The sequence below is a fragment of the Mytilus californianus genome, unplaced genomic scaffold (assembly GCF_021869535.1).
Source record: "Mytilus californianus isolate M0D057914Y unplaced genomic scaffold, xbMytCali1.0.p SCAF_1, whole genome shotgun sequence".
NCBI classification, from domain to species: Eukaryota; Metazoa; Mollusca; class Bivalvia; order Mytilida; family Mytilidae; genus Mytilus; species Mytilus californianus.
The window spans coordinates 20,702,073-20,719,182 of record NW_026262581.1 but is presented as its reverse complement, the minus strand read 5'-3'; the positions used below and the strand labels follow the sequence as shown (position 1 = coordinate 20,719,182).

The 17,110-nt window shown below is 30.0% G+C and overlaps 1 protein-coding gene across 2 annotated transcripts in view; it reads right to left on the bottom strand.

Annotated features, from left to right (window-relative positions):
* Positions 1 to 10,394: 10,394 nt before the first annotated feature.
* LOC127700667 (ELKS/Rab6-interacting/CAST family member 1-like) overlaps positions 10,395 to 17,110 on the bottom strand; it is a 65,133-nt gene continuing 58,417 nt past the window's right edge. For both annotated transcript variants that reach the window (XM_052204248.1, XM_052204242.1), the window contains exons 14-15: positions 16,299 to 16,446; positions 10,395 to 15,556 (exon numbers count right to left, since the gene is read on the bottom strand). In XM_052204248.1, the coding sequence (XP_052060208.1) occupies positions 15,401 to 15,556; positions 16,299 to 16,446 (304 nt within the window). In that variant the 3' untranslated portion in view covers positions 10,395 to 15,400. The remainder of the gene's footprint in view (positions 15,557 to 16,298; positions 16,447 to 17,110) is intronic.

Below are 17,110 nucleotides of genomic sequence, written 5' to 3'. Positions count from 1 at the left end.
TAAAGAACTACCAGATATAACGAGACAAGCAAGAAAAACTGTGATCGAATCGCAAGATTACATTCAGTTGGACGACGATGTATTATTTCATTTATATTACCCAAAAGGAAAAGGTCACAGGGCGGATAGAATAGTCAAACGGTTAGCAGTACCCCTTACTCTACGAGACGATATCCTGAAGTCATACCATGACAGTTTACTTGGTGGACACGGTGGCATTGAACGAACTTATCATACCATAAGATATAAATACTATTGGCCTGGTATGTACATTGACATTCAACAATATGTACAGACGTGTATACAGTGTCAAAGAGCTAAGATAGATGCGCACAAACGCCCGGCGTCTTTGCAGCCACTTCCAATCCTAGACGTATTCAGAAAGGTTCATATGGACATTTTAGGACCATTTAGAAAGAGCCAAAGAAAATTCACTTGAGGCACACCAGAAATACAAGGCACAACATGATAAAAATGCTAGAGAGGCAATTTTTAGAATTCGAGACAAAGTTTGGATGGACACATAGACTACGCCAGTTGGTTATTCAAGAAAGCTTTGTAATAAATGGCAAGGTCCATATTACATAACTGAGGTAACCGGAATGAACACATACAAACTACGGCGCTGTTCAGACGATGTACCAATCAAAGGACCCGTCAACGCAAACAGGTTGAAACAATATTACAATCCACAAGATAGGCCTACAAACAATGTAGATGTCCCAACTGACTAAATGTCAGACAATGAAGATAATGAAGAGGAAAATGCCCAAGATGCCGAAGAAAATTGTTCAAACCGATACACAGCCAGACTCTAATGAACGTATACGAATCGATAATCAAGTACAACGGCATACCTATGATATCCGAACTAACGATGATCAAGATCTGTACCAAGTAAAACGGGTAATTCAAGCAAAGCGTATAACAAAAAAATGTATTACAAAATAAAATGGTTAGGGTTTAGTCACAGAGACAAACATGGGAACCGGAAGAAAATATTCCCCCAGAAATAAGACATGATTTTAAAGTTTGCATTTTTCAAACTAAACGTATAAAAGCACACAAGACAAGGAGACAATAGCCACCCCCTCCTTTTGTTGCTGTAGAATTGTCATATAAACTACATGAACTAGATAAGTCTTCAAGTAAATTGCCATATGTATAAAATTTCACATTTTATAAAAGTGTTTGTTCCCACAATTTCACAACAAAAGATTAATAAACATATTATGCAGACACAAAAGACATTTTTTCCAGACGCATAGGTTTGTTAGTATAAGATTCAATATCATATAGGATTGTCATAGAATATTTGTTTGGACCTAGTGTTTTTACATAAGTTGATGGTCGTTTTATCAGACAAACATTTAATGACAATCAATATATCAAGTAACAGTAGTAACAAAATTGGTGTTATTCACGTTTTAACAATGGTATAACGGGCACAGACGTACCAAAACATTTTGTATATTCTTTCGACCCCTTTCGAGCATGACTTGGACTCGTCACCCAATTCGTGTTCAAAGGAGTTTCAATATAGGAGTGACGATCCTATGCTGAAACGACCAAACCTTGAAAAATCATTTTAACTGCTTTTTGCCTTCAAAGAAACCATTGTTAAACATTTATTTCATTTTAAGACATGCATCTTTTTAAACAACACGACTCAATTTCAATTGCATATATTATAGTATAAGTAGGAACTATTTTATTTAGACAAAACAAATTGTCTTATCTTTTCCATTAGACTTTGTATTTTCAAATAATGCAATCAGAAAGATTTTTACACTTGACTTTTATACGTATTTCGTTCTTATGTCTTATTTTCTCAATCTAAAGTTCAACAGTTCTGTAAAAGAATTTTGAAAGTTCGAAATTCAACTGCATCATTTATGGTTTATGGAGAACTTGGGAGGTTTCCACTCGAAATTCGGGTCAAATTGAGGATGATTTCTTTTTGGAGTAAATTAGTATTAAATGAAAATAAACTGAGCAGTACATTATACAAGTTAATGCTATGTTTAAAAAACAATCATGGGGTGAATTTCAAGTGGATAAGCCACATAGAATCTGTATTTAATGAGTTAGGCATGAGCTATATATCTTTTTAAACCAGTTTGCTGTATACGAAAAGGATTTAGTAAAACAAATTTTGTGTGACCAGTTCATACAAATATGGTACAGTGACTTGCACACCACATCGCGTAGACAATTTTATTCACTGTACAAAAAGAGTTTTGAAATAGAAAAATATCTTATTAGTTTACCAGAGTCATTTAGAATTTGGATTTCAAAATTTAGAACTGCAAATTTACGATTGCCTATAGAAACTGGTAGATGGTACATGCAATATACCAAAACTAGAAAGAATGTGTAATTTATACAAAGAGGATATTGGTGATGAATATCATGTATTATTTATTTGTAAAAATGCAGATATAGTAGAATTGAGAAACAGATATTTACCACAATATTATAGAAATAATCCAAATATTGTAAAAACGGAAGGTCTTTTGTCACTTTGCAATATTGAATTATATAAGAAATTGTCAGTGTTTATCAGAAAACTGTCTTCTCTTCTTTAAATTTTGTTTGTATTAATATAGTTAATTGAAGTCCAAAGTGCGAAGTTGTACTGTCATATTTATTTGTATCTAATCACATAAAATTGAGAATGGAAATGGGGAATGTGTCAAAGAGACAACAACCCGACCACAGAACAGACAACAGCAGAAGGCCACCAACAGGTCTTCAATGCAGCGAGAAATTCCCGCACCCGGAGGCGTCCTTCAGCTGGCCCATAAACAAATATATATACTAGTTCAGTGATAATGAACGCCATACTAAACTCCAAATTGTACACAAGAAACTAAAATTAAAAATAATACAAGACTAACAAAGGCTAGAGGCTCCTGACTTGGATGTTCATTTCTGTCATATTTAATGTATATATGTTATCAATAATGACCTATTGTAACACATTGTATATGTGTCTGAGTGTTTTCCTAATAAATCTTGAAATCTTGAAATCTTGCTACAGAGATAGTTCGGACAAATGTTCCTGAAACTTAAAATATGTAGTAACAGAGTTCAAATTGAAGAGAATCTCCGTGATATTCTTGATATTCATTCCAGGTGGAAATAGAGTTGGTGATGAAAACAGATTTATTTGACATAACTGATTTTATGCTATGACAATGTTTTAATGATTTTTTTATATTCCTATATAAATTAGAATATCACATTTCTGTGAGAAAGACACCGAGTGTTCATTCGTTATTTGCTTGGTGGCAAATATTACATACCTGCATAACGTTATAGGCAAATCGTTCGTTTTATACATATTGCTTCATGAAATATTTGTGTTGGTATTTAGACACACTTGGTTCAATTACATGTACTTTTAAAAAAATTCGAGAGAGAGAAAATTAGACGACAAATGTTCGTAATAGCGCGCTTGTAAATAAGATGTACATATAATTGTTCGTTTATATTTTTCCTTTGTGCATTTTGAAATATTATTCGTTAATAATTTATACATGCTGATACCGGAGTATCAGATAGGGAGCGACGGGGTAATATGACCCGAAAATTGTTCGTTCAAAGTTCACTTTTAGGATTTTGTATATTTTTATAATTCATGCTTTTTATTATCATTCCGAGTCGTCATTGGTTTTTAATAATTGTATGTTACACTATTCAAAAGTTACTTATATTTTACACTTAACTGTACTATCCTTTCATTTAAATTAACTATCAAAGATTTATATCCGTCTTTATGATTAAAGATGTGTAACAAAGAATACATATAAATTGACACTAAGTGATAACTGTCGAAAGCCATTTTTGACAAACCTATACGAAACATGTTTTTAATCCGTAATCCTCGCTTTCGAATAACGAATATAACGAATACTTTATTTCTCATAAAACTACAATTACATAGTTATAGAGAACATACATAAATATAACTATAAGGTACAATTATAACATGCATGTGCGAACAATACAATGAAATTAACTTGGAGGACTGACTTTCACATTTATAACTTTGATAAATTTACGTAGTTTTTCTAATATTACAATATTTGATGAATTATACCGTTGATCAAATTTATAGATATTAGGGTTTGACAAACAGTATTTGGGTAAAAATTTCTTTCTTACCAACTTAAATGTTCCACAATTCATAATATAATGGTACTCGTCACCAATGTCGTTTGAGTCACAGAGACGGCAGATTCTGTCTTCTCTCGGTAAACCCTGTCACCTTCCAGACTCAATCGGCAAGTGGTGACTTCCACATCTATATTTGCAAAATGTATGAATAAATTTGTAAGGCAAAGAAGAAAAATATTTTTCAAATTGAAAATTCTTTTTAAAAATACGATAACATATAGTTTTAGGCGAGTCTGCAACAAAAGCAAAGCAATATTGTTGGAACTGGTCTTTGAGTTTTTGCTCAATACATTTTGTCAACCATTTATCAACCAACTGTGCATTCCATATATTGGACATACCACAATTATCAAAATTATTTCTAATATATGATATCCACTTAGTTTCTATTCCGTTATCATTATAATATAAAAATACAAGTTTGTATAATATAACACAAATTTTACTTTCTTTTCGGCAAAACGCGACTTTATATTATTTGACAACAAGATATCTTGATTGGTTCTATATTTGTTTTATGTTGTTATTGAGTTATGTTGTTATTGAGTTATGTTGTTATTGAGTTATGTTGTTATTGAGTTATGTTGTTATTGAGTTATGTTTGGATGATTGAAATATATGGATTCGAAATAAATATGTAAACTTTCCAGCGACTTGGACTTTATCTAAGATACCGCTAGTTTCCCCCGAAACTATAAATGATATGACAGAAGTGACAAATAACCTAGTCATACATCTATCAATTTTATCATTTTGTTACAGCCCCAAAGTACACAGATGAATGGTGCTGCTATAAAAGGATGAGGTAAGATAAGATCCAATATTTGGGTACTATAGATATATACGTTCAAAAAATAATATTCTAAAATCCCTTGCAAATTTTGTAAATTCAAAGCTTTTCTATCGCATTGGTAAAGGTATGTTTGCAATTGGTTAATACATGTTCTCCCAACCATTAGTTCCTGTAAAGAAAAATAATAGAAAAGGGTTCTGTGGAACACTTTGTCTCCTCTGCGATTGCTGTTGTCCACGAAGAGTAACTGCAAAAACTAAGACCATGTATCCGATAAATACAGAAAATAACACTGAGAAAATTAAAAAAAATCATGAGATGCTATTTCCACTGGCGCTTGAATACAGGATTTGGATATTATTTTGTTTTTATTTTGTTTTTTTCATTGTTCAGTCTTCAAATTTATCAACTCGGATTCAATCCCTTATTGTACTATCCATACTAAAGTTGTTGTTTTCATGGATAGTTTTAATTATGGCCTGCTTGTACCAGAGTTGATAAATTCACTCAAAACAAGATTAAACAAGCATCATAGCGTAAATTAAGAATGTGGTATGAAAATGGAAAATTGAATTTTCAATGCAAAAAATGAGAAAAACAATTTCCAAATCCTGTCCAAGTCCCTGATCGTGAAAATGAAAAAGCTTCTGTCCAATTTCGTAATATATCATGAAGAAGGAATCTGGTCTGGTAGATATGTAGGCATTATAAGGATCCATATACCAAATATCATTATCCTATTACTCATAATAAGTGAGAATTCCACATGAATTTTTTTTTTTTAGTTTTTTAAGCAGTCGCTGAACCATCGAACAGAGGTCAAAAAGAATGGACATATTCCCAACAGAATCTTCGTACCACAAGGAATCTATATACAAGATATGAAAAATCCAGGATTTCTACCTTCCGAAATATAAAGCTAAATACAAAAAGTTTTAATACGCCGCTGCAGCTGGAATATAAATCCACGAAAATAAGGTCAAGGCCATATGAACCCTGTAAGACGGACACAAACAATAGATTCATCTTGCTTGTTGTATCTTAAAAAACATCTTCGCTAGCCAAGGGTTACCAGAGAGGAGGGAAGTGGATCGTAACCCTTGGCTAGCGAAGGGCCTAACCATAAAAAAATAATGTTGACCAACTGAGCATGAAAATGTGATCAAGGTCTGATGTACCCTCCAAACATGTAATACTTGCAATCATCCCAGTAGCCAAATATGGATGACGACTGCTTATTGTATCTTAGAAACGGACCTATTAATTTATGAAAGATTCTTGTAAATTAGGTCACGGTCAGATGTTCCCTGCCAAACAAACATGTACATCTTACAGTCATCCCATTGGCCAAATATGGGTGACCTAGTGCTTATAGTATCTGCGAAACGGACCTAACTTCTAAAGGTTCATTCTAATTAGGTCAAGATCAGATGAACCATGCCAGACGGATATGTAAACATAACAATCATTTCATACACCAAATCAGGAACATATATGTTAGATATACTGTTCCCAGAACAAATACAGTTGAATAATGGTCTGAGAATTAGGCCGTTAGTTTTCTCAATTCAGAATTGTTTCATATTTTTCATGTCTGGGCTTTTTATAGCCGACACTATGGTATTGGTTTTTCTCATTGTTGAAGGCCGTACGGTTGCATATAATTAATTACATCGACTTCATTTGAAATTTAGTGGATAGTTGTCTCATTGGCAATAATACTACATGCATCTCCTTATTTTTATACTAATTACATAACATAGATATAGGTATAGATAAAGACAACAGTTATTGTTGTAACATTAGAACTTCAAAATATCCCATTGGGCAAGTTCAACATAACATGTGAAGTGGGTAGAAATGGCAAATAAAGATTAAAAGGTTACAGAACAGTACAGCTAACCTTTCAAATGTTCTAATATATCAGCTGTTTATCTGTATATAAATACAATCAATGGTATGCAGATGACTTGAAATCTGTAAGGATTTGTAAGACTATTTCAATTAAGTCCATAAGTATTCAGAATTTTGAGATCTACCTACTGTCCATTTACACCAAAACTGTCAGATGACTTGTCACTTCTTTTTGGAGTTATTCCCCTTAAATGATAATTTTTCCAAAACACAAAAAAATGGTGTCAGTTAAGGGCAAGAACTATGAGGAGTCAACTAATGGTTGAATTTTTGAATTAGACTTATTTATAGATCTTGCCTTGCTGATTATTTGTGCTATTTAAACTGTCTATCTGGGTTTTTTTTTTATAGTTTTTAAGATAATAGACAAAAACGCAAAACAATGGTATAAATCGTCAGTAAAGAGCATCTGTTTACCTGTACTACAACTCTCTCCTATGTTAGAACCACCAATCTTATAAATCACTTACAGCACTTAGAGACTGACAGTTGGTCATGTTTAATTTTTTTGTAGATCTTGTCTCTTGCTGATCAATTTTGCATTTTATATTTTCTATCTATTATAGTTTTTACGATATTAGACAAAAAGTGCCAAAAATTTGTTAAAATCGTCTTTAAGGTAGATGGGGTGTCTAAATTATACATCATAGATTTTTTTAATAATTTGCCAAAATGTAGTTTATATCAAGCTTTTAAAAAAAAATGATAAAAAGAATGGGTCACAGGGCTTATTTTCACACTACAGGTTGTTCAAAATTAACAGATTTTGTATAGATTATGCATGGAAAACCCAATTTTCTGCCATAAAACGAAAACTACACCATAGAATTTTGAGATAAAATATGAGAGGATAGCTTTAATAGTATGCTTTCAGATAAGAAAAAGAAAAAATGGGGTCACCGGACCCATTTTCTTGCTACATAATAAAATAGGTAAATTCCTAACACATTCTATTGTAAAAGTACCTTAATCTGAATTATCTGCCCTTACATTTGAGTTGCCTCCCCTTATGTGGCAAAGTTGGAAAAAATTGAATCAAACAAAAGTTTTCTGTTTTTTGTAAAATGCAACCATAAATATGATAAAACATGTCATTTTCTATATTGAAATGAAAATTCTTACACATGAATTACCTACTACTCTCAAAATTTGCACATTCTTTTAAAGATCTAGACCGATTGTTTTCAGGTATTACAAAATCCAAGATAATAAAATAGGTAAATTCCTAACACATTCTATTGTAAAAGTACCTTAATCTGAATTATCTGCCCTTAAATTTGAGTTGCCTCCCCTTATGTGGCAAAGTTGGAAAAAATTGAATCAAACAAAAGTTTTCTGTTTTTTGTAAAATGCAACCATAAATATGAAAAAACATGTCATTTTCTATATTGAAATGAAAATTCTTACACATGAATTACCTACTACTCTCAAAATTTGCACATTCTTTTAAAGATCTAGACCGATTGTTTTCAGGTATTACAAAATCCAAGATGGAGGAAGACACCCTATCTACCTTAAATAGCACTTTCTCACACAATTTCGATCATGTTGACTAATTTGTAGATCTTGTCTTAATGATCATTTTTGCTTTTTAAGGTTTCTCAATCTATTATAATTTTCAAGATAAAAGGCAAAATGTAAAATAATTGGTAAAATTCATCATTTAAGAGCAATATCTCCCTTAAGAAGTATCAGACAGTTTTGATGTAAATGATCAGAGGGTAGATCTCAACATTCTCAACATTCCATCCCGTCAGATTTACTCTATCTATAGTGGTTTTCAAGATAATACTCAAAACTTGCATTTTACCCGGTTCTTTTTTTGTCAAGCCTTCGACTTTTGTCGAAAAAGCGAGACATAGCGATCCTACATTCCGTCGGCGTCGTCGTCGGCGGCGTCCACAAATATTCACTCTGTGGTTAAAGTTTTTGAAATTTTAATAACTTTCTTAAACTATCCTGGATTTCTACCAAACTTGGACAGAAGCTTGTTTATGATCATAAGAGTATCCAGAAGTAAATTTTGTAAAAAAAAAATTCCTGTTTTTCCGTATTTTACTTTTAAATGGACTTAGTTTTTCTGCCAGGAAACATTACATTCACTCTGTGGTTAAAGTTTTTAAAATTTTAATAACTTTCTTAAACTATTCTGGATTTCTACCAAACTTGGACAGAAGCTTGTTTATGATCATAAGATAGTATCCAGAAGTAAATTTAAAAAAAAAAAAATCCTGTTTTTCCGTATTTTACTTATAAATGGACTTAGTTTTTTCTGCCAGGAAACATTACATTCACTCTGTGGTTAAAGTTTTTAAAATTTTAATAACTTTCTTAAACTATCCTGGATTTGTACCAAACATGGACAGAAGCTTGTTTATGATCAAAAGCTAGTATCTAGAAGGAAATTTTGTAAAAAAAAATTTCCTGTTTTTCCATATATTACTTATAAATGGACTTAGTTTTTCTTCCAGTTAACATTACATACAGTCTGCAGTTAAAGTTTTTAAAACATTTATTAGATTCATAAACTATCCTGGATTTTTACCAAACTTGGACAGAAGCTTCTTACAATAAAAAAATTGTATCGAGAGGAATATTTTTATTAAATTTTTTCCTCATCTCATTTTTGTTGAGCCTGTGATTAACAGCAAAAGTTGGCGAGACACTGGGTTCCGCGGAACCCTTACGAATTTTTTAGCCAAGTCAGCCTTGTTGGTTGGCAGGTGGGGTCGTCGAATACAACTACATACACACTAGATACAATAAGGATGATTGTTGGATGACAGATGATGGATGCTAAGTAATGACAATAGCTCACACTGTCATAACGCCAAATGATAGACATACTATTTCATTAGTATCACTTGCCAAAAAAGTTTATCTGAACATACAATCAGCAGTTATTTTCAATTCAGTTAAACAACTCAGAATTTGGGCCTCATTATCTTTTAAGAGATGATAATTGAACAACATTCAATATTTTTCTAAAATTAATTATGCAAGAAAACTTGCATTTGACTTTGTCAAAATCAAGAATGCTAAAGCAACTTAATACCAAATAGTCTTATATCAGTACTTTTTAATAAATGCTCCCAACCAGATAACATTTTAACATCTAAATGAGAGCATTAAGAACAAAATTCTTACAGCATTGAGTAGGTAGAGCCATTTTGAAAAGGAAATAAACAAATGTTTTTATAATTGTTAATCAAATGTCTATCATAAGTATTTATTCTGAAGTTGCCCTAATCATGTAAAGGTCCTTCTATCACGGTGGAACAAGTGAGACAAAATGAGAAATTTTCAAGCAACATTAATATTACTTTTTCCCCAAGCCTTAAACTCCGTCAAAGACTTTCTTATATTTGTTCTCTTGAAAATATAGGAAGTTTTATCCCTCCAAAAGCACAACTTTTCTCTAACAAAATAAATATACTACCAGTATTTAAAAGATCTTAAAAGCATTAAAAGCTACATTTTAATATTCAGAAATGATAAGATAAAGCTATGTAGGTATTTTTTATTATTTTTTACATGCATATTATAACATGACAGTGCTAGAGTAATAACTGCGACATAGAACAAAAAATAAATATGAGCACCTCATACAAATGTTTTACAACGGCAGTCTTTCAGCTATATAAATGGATTTCATCCTTACATCTAGGGAGGCAAAATATTAATGGTACAAACACCAATTTCTCATTCAAAGAAACATTTATCCATCAAACACCACCTCTTTCTTCAATTATTTAAATCTTTGTCATCTGAAGTGTTGAGGTAATTTATTTACAAGAATCTAAAAAAAAACTATCTTTAGAGATTTGTTGGCCACACTCTCCCAAATTACTTATATTATAGTCATACTGTGGATTCATTATTATTCGTTGGATATTAATTTCCGTGGGTTTTGTGGGTAAATATGAACCACAAATTCAAATGTTCAACAAATTACAAATTTTCTATGGGCTTTGTATGCAGAGATTTGCAAAACCAGGAAATTAAATATCCACGAAAATGAAAGTTTTCCTCAATTCACGAAAATTGACACCCACGAAAATAAATGAATCTATTGTACAAGATTTTCAAGTGGTAAGCATTAAGACTGATATGTCAAATAGTACTATTAAACTACTCTGACATAATGAAAAAGATGGTATGATACTCCTATTTTTGTGAGAGGCTAACAGTCTGTTGCAATTAATTTCTACAAATAAAACTATTGCATGTTGAAATCAAGTAAATTTTACTATTATATGTTAACTTTACCTGGAATCCATAATGGAGACTTTAAATTATGTTTGCAAGAACAATGCAAGCACAAATATTCTCACTATTATGCCATAAAAATTTATATATATATATAATATATAAAAACATAGATACATGTATACCATTAATAAGCAGTTACTCTCAACATTACTGGCTTTTATCTGAGGTATATAAATAACTCATGTGAGATTGAGACTTTGTATGAATCAGGCTGTTTATATGGACATGGAATCTCAAGATACCCATACTACCCACATGGTTTTGAGTCTCTTTAGAGTCTATTTATCAGGAACAAAATTATCTTTGTACTACATATCGTTTTTTTCTACATATTAATTGTAATATAATGACATTTTGAGTTACTTCCCCTTTTTATTGCTCAGTAAATAATTGATTTTTATATTTTGTAACATATTTATCCATATAAATTTGTCTCTTGTTTTTATTTTAATGCTGTTTTACTATTGACTTAAATCAAACTTCATTGACTACGTAAGAATTAAATAAATATTTACATCAACTTGCACATTTCATGATGTACATGTACACTTATTAGAGTTATCAGAAAATTATAACACAAGAGTCATGTGATTGTGCTTCTCTGAGGTAAAGTATAAAACATATTCATTGTTTTAAATTCATCTATTGATAATAAAGGGCTATTCCAATAAAGCATATGAGGAACTCAGAAAATATATTAAAAAAAATATACATAACATTGCTGAAAACTATCTATACCAAACTTTTGAATCAAAAGTCTATTTTTTTTTACATTTAGAGGTGTGCAAAATTTCCCAAGAATTTAATCAAGCAAATGTCGAGAGGAAGTATATATTGTTTATATAGTAATAGCATATGGGAAATCTATAACAAAGATATGTACGTGAATCATACATAATTTACTTTATTATTTTTGTAAATTACAAAAAAGCCATGTAATCTACAGCCCTTAAAATAAAAAATAAAAATAGTATAAAATAAAAATTTCTAAAAAGAACAAAAATATCTGTTTAAAAGGAGTATACTTAACACAGGCAATTCCTATGAGCAAATGTTAAATGTTAAAATTAAGTTTATTTTGCCCAATATATTCATCTGAAGAAATTTATCTTTAGATTCAATATTGTTTATTATATTCAGATTTAATACCTTAATAATTTGACGTACAAATGTTAAAATTACATGAGAGGTATCACATACATAGCAGGATATCCTTACTGCTCTTGAACATGTAATATTACTCATGCATTTGTTGGGAATTTGAACTGCACACTGTCAAAAGCTTTAGTTTGGTGTTTTCTCTGCCCATAAATAACTTTCATTGTTAGAATGAACAAATCTCTTTTTTATTTGAAAAAGTTTTCAGTTTAATTTCATTAAAAGTGACCAAAAAAAAAACACTCATATCATTTCCTTATAATTCCATACATGTCATTCTACAGAGGTAAATATTACATCCTTCCAATCTTAAAAACAACTATAGCTAAATTGAAGGCTTATAATAACAAATATTTACCAGAACACAATCTTCCATCAAGTATGATAATAGTTTAAATGAATTGTTGACAATGAATTATAAATGCTTGTATCTTATATATTGCACATTTCAGTAAAAATTTAACAAGAAGTAAGCATCTTGTATATGTAGCTTTACATATTCTTATTCATGCTGCAATCAGTCATCTTTTTTCGAGACAAAAAATATACCTGATACATAAAAAAAATACTCTGACACACATAATTATTTCTGTTTGTAAAATGTCACAATTGCAATAGTAGAGACAAAATTGAATCTAGCATTTGAACTTGCTTAAGTTAAACTCAATCTGTTAATCTCATGTTTCCTCAAAACAGTGCTTTTGAAGAAAAAAGTTCTTATTCTTATTGCAAAAATAAAGATAGCATGTAAACGCTCATGCTAAATTTATCTAATATTCTTTCGAAAATTGTTTTTACATAAAAACAGAATAAATATTATGGGATTATGAATACTTTTATTGAAGGTACTCAAAAAAATCATCACAGGTAAAAAATTAACCTATTTCTTCTGTGAACAAGTTGAGTTGTATTTTATCTTTATATAATCTATATAAACTAGTTGACAAAGGCAAGAATCTCAAAAATTTCTTCATTATCCACATGACCCAGTAAAACTCCAAATACAACCATGTGACAATAAAATTATCTGTTCTAGTTATTAAGGCTTCTACTATGTAGAACTTACGCTATATGGACTTAAAAGTTTGAATAAAAATTCAAAATTTCTGTTTTATAATAGACATATGTTCATGTAGAAAAACTTGAAATGTTCATTATCAAACTGATGTTTTGATGACTGAAGAATATTAGCAAAACATAAATTAATCAAAGGTTAAACCTTGAGAACAGTAAAAGCTCAGCTATATAGTATATCAATATTATCATGGTTTCATGAGCATAAGTGATGTCCCAATACATTTAAAAAGCTAACTAAACCAACAATCTTGAAATCATCAATATCCCTTATTTTTCAATTTTCTGAGAGGCACAACTCCTTCTATATGCTACAATGCTTAAACAGGGCTTTTTGTCTATGTTTCCAGATAATAAATTTAGTTTTATTTTACCTTTACTCTTTTTTAGCATATGTACTGTTGACAATAAAATACATATAATATAAAATACAGTTTCTATTTCACAAAGCTGCCATGAAGGAGCTATGCCTCTTGAAAAAAGTAAAAATCTACAAAATTGATGTATATCAGATTTATTTTTGTATTATTTGATATTTTTGGATATAGCTAATTACCATAAAAACATATCTTCAAAGTAAATGTCATCAGGGAAAAATATGTTAAGACATTCCTCTTTAAAAAAAAAATCAAGAATACTAAATCTTAACAAATATGTATCTAATAAAATATTCAATGAAACACAAAAACATCGACCAAAAATTGTTTTCTGAATAAAAAATCCTTTACTTATATATATACAACCTTAATGAACAATCACAGACACAGTTTATCACAATGTAATTTATACAAAAATTGTACTCTATACAAAAAATATCATTACAATTGTTTACATCACCAGCACTGAACATATGTTGAGAAATATAGCAAATGTACTATTTAGAATTGTTAAAACAAGTGTTTAGGTCCAAATAGAAAATGCAAACTCAATGTGTATTTTCATACTGTATAATATTGCACAGAATGAAATAGAACTTACAACTAAATGTTGCATGCTTAATATGTTCAACAAGCTACAATTTTCTTACACATAACTGTTACATTTAAATAGATTGATTTTTCTGTCTTTACTACTGCAGAAGGGCAAAGAGCCAAATATTTGTGAGTATTATCTATCGTTAAGTGTCCCCCCTTTTTTGATATTGTTGATTTTGAGGTTAAAGATGATTTTTTTAATGTCTGGTCCTTTTATACAGAGGATACTTTTTCGCTTGGTGCATTTCCTTTTTGGATGTAGGAATATGAAAAACTTCAAGGAGATTGTTTGTGTTTGTATACTCATCATCATGAAGGAGGGTCTGGATGGGTTTACAGAATAGAGAATAATGGGCAAAAATAGAAGAATAAAAGGGCAAAAATGAGAAAAACAAAAAAAACCAGAGAATAATGGGGTGCTGAAATATAAAGAATAGAAAATAAGGGTCAAAACAAATTCAGAATGGAGAAAAATGGTCTAAAAAGCTAAAGAATAAAAAAATGCAGGACCCCACATCCAGACCCTCATTTAGTCATACAAAATATAATCAGTTTCATAATATTCACCTGTACAAGTTCAAACATGTATACAACCATATCAATAAAAGATCATTTTGACTACAAAGAAATGTCTTTCTTCTTTTGCATAGAGATGCATACCAGAGAGTTTTGTATCTTAGTTAGGTCACAGTTGATATTTCAAAGACAAGCTTGTTTTTACAATGACAGTCTACTAAATCATTTTTTTTTTATCTGTTCATTTATATATTTTTTTTTTAAGAAATTTAAAAGCCAATAAATTTAAGACAAAATCATACTATTATAGAACAAATAACAGTACATATAATTCATTAAGATTTCAGAACAACTTGAGTTGTAAAAATTACACTTTCCATACTTGGGTTAATTAAAGGAATTCTCATCGTTTTTTTCTTTTCTCTACATATATGGGTATAATCTATTTCTGATCATTTATGTTATTAATACTGATGGGGACATCAATTTAAAACAAAATCTATGGAGACTAAAGATGTCAAGAATCTGTCTGTTCTGTCATAGGAGGTTGCTCTTGTTCTGGTTGAGATTCAGTAGCCTCTACAGGACTCTCTCTCTTTTTACGAGGTAGTGATGATTTCTTCCTTTCTTCTCTTCTTTCTTGTTTCTGAATCAATTTCATTCTATTATGAGTCTGAAATTAGAAACAAGAATATTTGAATTTTTATTACAATACATGTATTTACTTGGTTTTTTTTTTTTTCTCATTTTACTATGAATGTAATATTAAATTATGTAACTGCCATTTATCTTGTTATTCAAATGCATCAAGTCTAAATTAAAAAAATATTTGCTTCAAAGAATACACAACCAATTATTTTTTAAATTTTGGCTGAAGGAAGTTTAATTCACATTAGGAAACTTATTATATGAAATGCTATTTTACATAAATGTGCTTAAAATAGTAGACTAGACACAACCTCAATACAGAAAACATCTCCCCATTCAATCTTTTAAATCTTTAAATAAATGAACCATTTAAACATGTTTAAAAAAAAAATAATACTAAAAGAATCAAAAAGCATTAAGCATTATATAGGAAAATGACATCACAATTTGAGCAAGATCACCCTCAGAAAAAAAATCACATTCTGAGAAATTTCAAATAAGAACTAAAAGTTCTCTTTACACAGATCTAGTTTACAAAAATTTTCATTCGGTTATGATGCAGGTAATTCTAAAATGTCTTTGTTTTCTTTCTTATGGAAATCTCCAAAATTAGTCTCTTTTAACAAACAGAATTAAGCCTAAATATCTTGTCAAATTGATATTAATTTCAAGCATTAGTGAATAATTCTTTCACAGAAAAGCTAGATGATTAAATAAACAACAAAATTTTACCCAATATAACTAAATCTTAAGTAATGTCTCCTTACCACATCACTTAGCTGTTGTTGAAGCTTTTCTTTATCTGCATTAAGTTTTTCTATTTCTTCTTTATAGTTCTGCTTTTTAGAACTTGTCATTTCTAACAGTGCAATGTTGGCATCTTTTTCACTCATGGCAGCAAGAATGGCCTCTTGTCTACAAACAAATAATTACTCTTTAGTTCTAGACCTTTTTGGAATAACTGCTGTGAACATTTTAACATACTGTAAATTCAGAAATTTAATATGATGCTTTTATGATTGTCAAAAATATGACAGGATGAGCATCATAATAATTGAAACACATTTTAAATTTTCACTTGTATTATTCTACTAAATAGGTGGAGATTCACATTAATTAATCTTACCTTGTTATCTTCTATCCAAATTTTACAATAATAAAACGACTTCTGAACTATTAATATTCAGGTGAACAAGTTTCTGTCAAATTACAAGTGAAACTTCTTTGGATTTGTTTTAACCTAAGACATTCAATTAATAAGATTCTTTTTAATGTATCCATATTAAGGCATAGTTGTTCTTAATTTACTAAATATACAATTACATATCTTTTGTTGTTTCAGGTCAGATATATAAATTTTTACTTGTCTTTTCTGGAATTATACATGAAAAGCAGCTAGACTCATGTTTTTTAAAAGACAGTACACTTTAAAATAATAATTTGTCACTCTCTGAACTATTTTTTTAGAAAAATATTAAAATATAAGTGTGTCCATGGACCATTATGCACTTGTCACAAAACAGATAATTTGGTTTACCACCCCAGTCATTTGTAAAATGGATACAAGAAATGTGTCAAA